This window comes from Notothenia coriiceps, unplaced genomic scaffold (assembly GCF_000735185.1).
Source record: "Notothenia coriiceps isolate Sejong01 unplaced genomic scaffold, NC01 NC01_scaffold00031444, whole genome shotgun sequence".
NCBI classification, from domain to species: Eukaryota; Metazoa; Chordata; class Actinopteri; order Perciformes; family Nototheniidae; genus Notothenia; species Notothenia coriiceps.
Window position 1 is genome coordinate 46,841 of NW_011364145.1, and position 8,110 is coordinate 54,950.

Genomic DNA, 8,110 nt, shown 5'->3' on the forward strand with positions numbered 1-8,110 from the left:
AGCTGCTCTTTTGTTTTCGCCATGTCATGGACACACCGGACTATTTAAAGAAAGGTTACAGAGCAAACAGGTTAGGTTGGGCCTGGAAAACTCCCCGGCCTGCTTCTGATAAATGGAAGAATAAATAAACATGTTACATAATGCGTGTTGTGCGGGAGTAAAGTTGATACTTCCAGGCTAGGATGTCAAAATACTATGAACCAGTGGGGGCTTGATATTTTAAGATGTTTAATTTTGGCCTTCCACCTCTAATGTACCGGTGCTGTGTCAACAACGGTGTCAACAACCGCGGCGGCCAGCACTGACCCGGCGGGGCATCCGGTTTCACTCTCCACATCTTTCACCGGTCAGGCTGCCCCCTTACCCAACTTCAATTCCCCTCCACTATTCTGTTAACTGGTTTGATGTTTATCCCCAGCCTGCATTAACCGGTTTCTGCTTGTTATTGCAGGACAGCACGCTGGCCCTGAGCTGGTAGCCTGTCGGTAGTTAGGTGCCCGGTAGATGTCTGATAGCCGCCTTGATGGAGAGACGAGCAGCAGAGGGCGAGCAGTCAGAGTAGTGACGTCTCCCGGTGATGATTTGCTGCTGCCGGTTAAGCCAGCAACAGAAAGCCAGGATGATACAGGAAGCTAGGTGATGTAGCCTTCAAAGTGAAACGATAGAAATACAAAATAAATCATAATAGAAGGAGACATGATAGACTTTTTGGTGCAACAGGAGCTTTTGTTAAATTGTGGCATTTTTTTCAAAAGCCTCCATTTTTGTTTACCTTCAGAGCTGAAGCTAGGGGGGACCAGGTGCCACAAGCCACTGTGGAACAAAGAGAATGTTTGTGTGGGACAATGCAGGACCTGCTACTGCAATGATAATAGGTGGTTTAGATTTCAAAAAAGGCCATTTAGCCCTTACAAATAAACATTTCTATTGAAACTAGCTTATAAATAATAATTACTAGGATTTTATAGGACTTTCTTATATAGCCTATTTGGTTTGAAATGGGTTTTTCTCTCCAACAAAACATGTCCACATTATTTATTTGCATCTGAGTCTGGAGCTGGAGAAAAAAACTTGCAAATGTCACAAAAAACTCTTTGACAATCGCCCTCTACCGGCTACACAAATACATTTTTAGACTTTGTTGATTGATTAACATGTGACACAGTGATGGAGGACATTGTCTCAATGTGTGAGACAAATTATAAAAATGCTGTGCAGTCCCACACAAAGTGGGACACCTGGTCACCCTAGCTGCAGCTACTATCGGCAGATATTCCTGTATTTATCATGTATTAGGTAAATCAAAAGAACAAAAGCACCCTGATTCAAAAATACAACATTGCATTTATTCAAAATGTTACTCAAGGAAAACTACATAAGTATTTGCAGCTATGTGTAAGTAATCATTTATGCAGAAGGAATGGACTCATGTTGTGTTTTTATATAATTGGAAGTCTCATTAAAGATTTTTTACATTTAAACACTATGATTTCGTTCCTCAAATAACATTTAGACGATTGTGTCACAAGAAAATGTATTCAAGGGTTAACAAATATTTGAAAGACGTGGGAGACTGAAGGGGGATGGGGGTATTATAGTGGACTGACATTCTTGACCTCAGTTGACCTCATGGGTCAACTTCCTTAAAGCACAGGGTCACCAGGATGCCTTTGTATTTCTACCATTTTCTCTATAGCCTTTTTCAATCTAGCAACCATCTGTTTAAAAGTCTAAAATGAAAATGATGGCAATAGCAGTATTCAGGTTATCTTGAAATATCTCACTGTCCTTCTGTCAGAATGAAGTTGTATTTATGTCACTCTTGCACCCTTCCCCCAACTGGCACAACATTTCTTGGACACCAAAAAAGCACTCCCACATTTTTGCTGGACTTTAGAGCCAAAAAGTGTGTTCCTCAGTTGTGTCAAAACATTTTGCATTCTCTGTATTTTCTATATAGGTTTTAAGGCAGTACTAATATGAGACATGCACATTAGTCAAACTGGATTTTCTTTCTTACACTAAGTATACGTTTACATCAAAAAGAATATATGCAACAAATATTCCCACATTTTGGATAAGGTATGAGTTAATTACATGTTAGGAAACATTTATGCTGAGACAGATATCTTCCGCTAAAAAGCTCCTTATTTTCTTCACGATGAAATAATGCAACTTTTAAAATCAGTAATTGCAGAAGGTTGCTGCGATTGCTTCATAAAAGGAGGGGAAATTGCATAAATGCATACATTTATACATAAATACCTGATTCTTTTTTTGGAAATGGTAAATAATGGTACAATTTATGAGTGTCGCTATTTTCTGATACCTTCAGTGATTTTATACCAAAAAAAGGACATCACTACCAAATTAGACGCCAAATCCTTAGCTTATTGTCTTATTTTGTTCCAACACCAGAAGCAATAAGAGCCACATCATATTGACACATAATATTATCCATTACCAACATTTAGATTTCAAAGTAGGCTATATCTAATTTTTTTAATTGGAGTCTCTCTGTAAAAGTTCTCACAGATGAAAAACTGGTTGAAACATGAATATTTATTAAATGGGCACATTGAAGCAACAAGCCAATCTAAAGTGCATTACATACAACACCAAAAGTCAAACCATAGAAAAATCGGTTATCAATCAGTGACTTGATATGCTTTTCTTACAAATAACACTATCACATATTTCAACACGTGGTTCTAAAGACAGGGTTTTACTTTGAAAGTTCGTACCGGAAGTGTGGTTGTCCCCCCGTGGGTTTGACTGTGGTGGCTGGGTGATGATTTGCTTACTTGGAGCAGACTGAGTTTGGAGCGGGTACTGTGAAATGTGTAACCATGATGCTGCCTGGGTAATCAGCGGAGGACGTTAGGAGACAGAGGTAAGAACAACTGTGACAGCCGACACTTTTAACATTTCTGCTGCTCATTTCAGCTCATTCTTCTACTATCAACTACTTTCCAGTCTCAGACTAATTCCAACAATTAATATTTGAATTAATGTCCGTTTTATAGCGTGTGAAATTATATCGTTTAACAACACACGTGTGTAAATCTACCTTAAGTTTGGCTGCAGCCTGATTTAGGATTTTACAAACTTGATTCAGCTCAGTCTGTATCGCGCGGACATATACAAATTGGACAGTTTTTGGGATAAATTGGTGTGTTTAAATGTTCGCCCAGCTCGCGCTCCCTCAAACACCGTGCAGTCAGTAAATACGCGCTTGGACAGGGTTAATTTGTCGCAATGTGTTTGTATAATAAATGTGGATTTGTGCGTGTGCACCTGATGCGCTCCGATGTTGCGGTTAGTTGAGGATGCAGCCTGTCAGCATCGCTCGAGGTGCTGCTGAGAGGTCCGACAAACATCATCATACACAGTCCAATGTTTACTCACAATGTCATTTAGGGATTTAAATGTGGTCAAAATACAAGTGCCTGTCGCAGGATTCCGCATTATTTCCACGGTTTGCTCCATTTAATAGTTTTATAACTTATTTAAGGATTTTTTTTTTAACAGAGCGGCTTAATTGTCTCGCACACGTCTAATCAGGAACGTGCGCAGCCTAAATGAACTAATCAGCCCTGCAAGGCGTTTGTTAATAGCGGGCCTACCTGTTGAGGGCACAGATGTGTGAGTGTGTGTGTGAGCTGCTTGATAAATTGGACCGTCACCTCTCAGTATGCAGACGTTATTACAGCGACGTTACCGCTCTACGAGACCTCAGACTAATCACCTGCAATGGAAACTGTTGCTTTGTGCCTATCGACCTGTTGTCTGCATCTGGTTCTTAATTAAAATAAATAATCATGTAGGGTGCATGGATTAAGAACCCTAAAGGTGGGGTTTGAATTTTACAGAATATATATATAATTGTATTTGTACAATTATATATATATAGTCAAGTATTTCTATTGGTTGATCAGGGATGAAAGTGTACACTGGAATGTAATTAACAAGGTTTTTGCATCACATTGTAATTGAGACAGGCACTAATGATCGTCTCCCCTCCCCCTCCACCCTAACCACAGACCTACAACCAGCTGAAGGCAAGTGAAGCAGGCAGGACAGCAACACCTCATGCGTGGGCTCGGCAAAGGTCCGAGTGGATACGGGTCTGACAAACATGGGTGTGCTCCAGCTCCACAATCCGACTCACCCCAGCACGCTTCTGCAGCGGGCCAATCAGTTGCGTCTGTCCGGCACCCTGTGTGATGTCATCATCACGGTGGACGGCCAGGAGTTCCCTGCGCACCGCACGGTCCTGGCCTGCACCAGCAAAATGTTCGAGATCTTGTTCCACCGCAGCAGCTTACGCTACGCCCTGGACTTCCTGTCCCCCAAGACCTTCCAGCAGATCCTGGAGTACGCCTACACCGCCTCGCTCCAGGCCACGGCCGAGGACCTGGACGACCTGCTGTACGCCGCTGAGATCCTGGAGATAGAGTACCTGGAGGAGCAGTGCCTGAAAGTGCTGGAGACAATCCAGGCGGAGGAGACGGAGGAGGTGGCGGTGAAGACTCAAAGCTCCGGGGACGCCAGTGACCACGGCCGAGCCCGGCACTGGAGGCACATGTTGATGTCCAAGAAGCATTCCATACAGGACGGGCCTAACCGCCTCAGTCCCACCGCCCTGCACCACCTGGCGCTGTACCACATGGCGGAGGGGAACTCAGAGAACGAGGCTGCTCATGATCTGAGCCCCAAGATGGACACGGAGGACAACATGGAGAGTTCCCAGCAGCCCGAGCGCCGCGGAGAAGCCTCGTCCCTGGATCCTGGCAGAATCATAAAATCAGAGAATATGCAGGTAGATGAACCTAATGGCTCATCCAGCGCCGGGGAGGGAAGCTGCCTGTCAGACCAGCCCAGAGACGAGGGTCCGGGGACGCCCCTGCGAGGCAGCGTGATCACCAGCGCCCGAGAGCTGCACACAAGCCCCGAAGAAGGAGGCCAAGTGATGGGAAACACTCTCGACTGTTTCCCCGGGATCTCTGAGAAACATCTGGCCTCGATTTACTCCATGCCCTCCAACCACACAGGGGAGGGGATGCTGCCAGTGGCCCCCTCCCTGGGCGTGCCGCTGGACCCCAGGGCCTACAGCGGCCTGCTGCATCAGGGCCTGCTGCACCGGGAGCTCCTCAGCAGGCTGGGCCAGTTCGCAGCAGGGATGAGGCACGAGGCCCCGGCTCAGGGCCAGCAGTGCTGTGGAGAGTGTGGGCTTCAGCTGCACAGCAGACAGGCCATGGAGCAGCACAGGTAACAACACCCTTTTTACACTTTACTGCAGAATTACAATATATTTTAATATCGGAAGTAATGTAAAATCAAACAAAAAGACAATTTGTAAATCGTCTGTAATGTGTTGAATCAAAAAGAAAGATTGAATTGTTTTAATCTCAGTGACATTTTTCATTATGCTTATTTAAAAAATGCCGTATGTTGCGTCTAACAAAAGATGTGAGGGATTAGCAGGGTTATGTGTGCTTGTGCGGAATGATTTATGTGAAGCAAAGTAGTGCTGTGAGGAAAAGACTCTGGACACATCAAGTTAAAATACTGTGAGAGTTAGAAGCTGGAAGGAGCAACAGCAAATATGTTAATTTATTCTCAGGGACACCTGCACTCATGTCTTAACAGTGATGTCTCGGGAAGTTTTGAATCGGGTCTTTGTGAGGGATTTGAGGTATAAAGAGGCCTTGGTGTCGCATAACGCTGTTATTTACAAAGCCCAATTTTCTAAATTCTATTTGATTATTTGTGCAGAAGCGTGTCTCACACAACAGGCTGTCTCGCAGGCTATTTGATATGCATGCCTTTGCATCAGTAGAGAGGAGCCGCTCAGCAGGGACAGGGCTGGACGCTTCAGCTGGATGATGGATAACTTCTGCCTCACGACCTGCTCTGTAGTTTTTTCTTCTACCCTCCTTTATTTGCCAGCCTGTCAGCCTAGATTGTGTCATTGTACACAAAAAGTCACTAGCTCAATGACAACTCTCATTATCTTGATTGCGGATGATAATAATTGCGCGTGCTCGGCAGTGTTTGACTCATCACTAATTATTAGAAACAGGACAATCTGTGAGCCAATAGTCCTAATATGCCGTTAACTCATGATTAGGATCACAGCGTTTTCCTGTCCGCGCCTGGGGCTGACATTTGTGCCTCGTGCCGCTCCAGAGTTGTGTTGAAAGCGCTGGGTGAAACAGAGCATCCTGTGGGATATCTAGTGATGCGCGCGGCTTACTCATGGAGACAGGCGGATGTCCGCAGGTTGAAGGAGTTGCATTGGCGGCGTTGCTTAAGGATGTAATGAAGTTTCTGTAGGTCTGTAACCAGGTCACTGAGCATACACCTGCTCTGCAGATTGACATTTTCTAGATGTTGAAGAAGTTTCCCCTGGCACAGATCGAGTGTGAAAAACTTCAGAAATCAAACAGGTTTCGGAAAATAAAGGGAGAATAAAGGAGCAAAAAATATTTGCAGTCCACATTTTGAAATATGCAGAAAAAACTTGTGATGCATTCATGACAGATTCAAAACTACACTATTTCTGGTCATTTTGAAGGCTACTTAAAACTCTGCCAATAAACCTAATTAGATATTGTTTTTTTGCATATTTGAACAAACATTTTATTTTTGCAGAATTATGAATAAAATTAACTAAATTCATTAATTATTGTGAGTTTATAATTATAGGATTTAAAAAGAAAATAGCATTCATTTTTTTCATGATTTTGTGTTGGATTTTAGGCCGATAACTCAAACTGCAGTGCCATTTGGATATCAAAATTAAAGGTCTCACATGAATGCGCAAGTAAATGATCATCTTTAAACTTACAGAAAAAATCCAAAAGCTTGTTACTTAGCATGTCGCAAAACAAATATTCCTCCAATATATGTTATTGTTCATTTCATGCGTGCTAAGTAACATCTCAGGAATAATTGATTCTGACCACAGAGTGTGTTTAATGGTGGACTCTTTGTAGGCTGTTGGCGGGGTGATCTAAGGATAACAGTGCAGATGCCTTGCATGCTTGGATGTGTGTGATATGATATGATAGGTTTTGCTGCCGGCGGAGCTTCAGCGAATCATCGTCTTTTCTCCATTTCATTGCAGTTACAGGAGAAGAGTGTGTGTGTGTGTGTGTGTGTGTGTGTGCGCATGTTAAGCCGGGGCATGAGTCGACGTGCATGTTCTTAGTGTGTGAGTGTGTGTGCGTGCCCCGTGTCTTGCTGTGCTGGCGGGTGGAGGCACGCGTATGTCTGCACTCTGAAATTAGCCTGATATCCTATTGTCTGTGTTCTTTTAGCATTCATGCGTTGTGATTCACAACTCCAAGGGCCTCTTACACTAATGATGTTGCATTCAGCCAGGGATTCTTGCCGGAATTAAAACATGCTCCTCTTGTTACGAGGACAATGGTGCTTCTGGGTTTGGGGGACCTTGCGCAGAACCGAGACTTTTATTATCCCAAGTGCGTTCCTGCTTTGTTGTCATCTCTGTTAACACTCACATTTTGTGTTTGTCTTCGCACAGGAGGCTGCATAACGAGGAGAAAGGCCACGGCTGTGAATACTGTGGCAAACACTTCCAGGACAGCATGCGGCTAAGGATGCACATGCTGTCTCACACAGGTACTTAGTAACTCTCACACTCTCATCTCAGAGTATTCAGTGCTTATGAAGCCTCTTGATAGTGCGGCCTTTCAAATGCACCTGTTCATACTACACCCCCCTCTCCCCCTCACCCACCCCTCCTCCTACCAGTTAGTGCTGCTCCGAATACTTGGATCATGCTTTCTTTTCCATGCTCAGGTCTCTGTACCTCTCTCTCCGTCGCTCTCTAGTCTGTCTCTCTCTCCGTTTGAATCGTTTCTGTGTTTTTTTGGAGACTCTGGCGGCTCGCCAGCTCTGCCCCTTCTGAGTGATGACATCATCAGCTGCCGGCAGGCCTGGGTGTTCTGCCAGTGTTCCGAAGCGTGTGTGATGGCTCGCTCGCAGATGTGTGTCCAGGAACACACTGTACCCAAATGCAGACTTAATCAGACCTGACTGCTCTCCCAGCTACTTTATCCAAAATAGAGGAAGAGGAGCA

General features: G+C 44.2%; 1 protein-coding gene across 1 annotated transcript in view; it reads left to right on the forward strand.

Moving 5' to 3' along the window:
- The first annotated feature begins 2,815 nt into the window (after window positions 1–2,815).
- The window catches only part of LOC104959947 (zinc finger and BTB domain-containing protein 16-A-like), an 18,951-nt gene continuing 13,656 nt past the window's right edge, over window positions 2,816–8,110 (forward strand). The window contains exons 1-3 of the mRNA XM_010787853.1: window positions 2,816–2,893; window positions 4,044–5,271; window positions 7,553–7,650. Of these exons, the coding sequence (XP_010786155.1) occupies window positions 4,139–5,271; window positions 7,553–7,650 (1,231 nt within the window). The 5' untranslated portion in view covers window positions 2,816–2,893; window positions 4,044–4,138. The remainder of the gene's footprint in view (window positions 2,894–4,043; window positions 5,272–7,552; window positions 7,651–8,110) is intronic.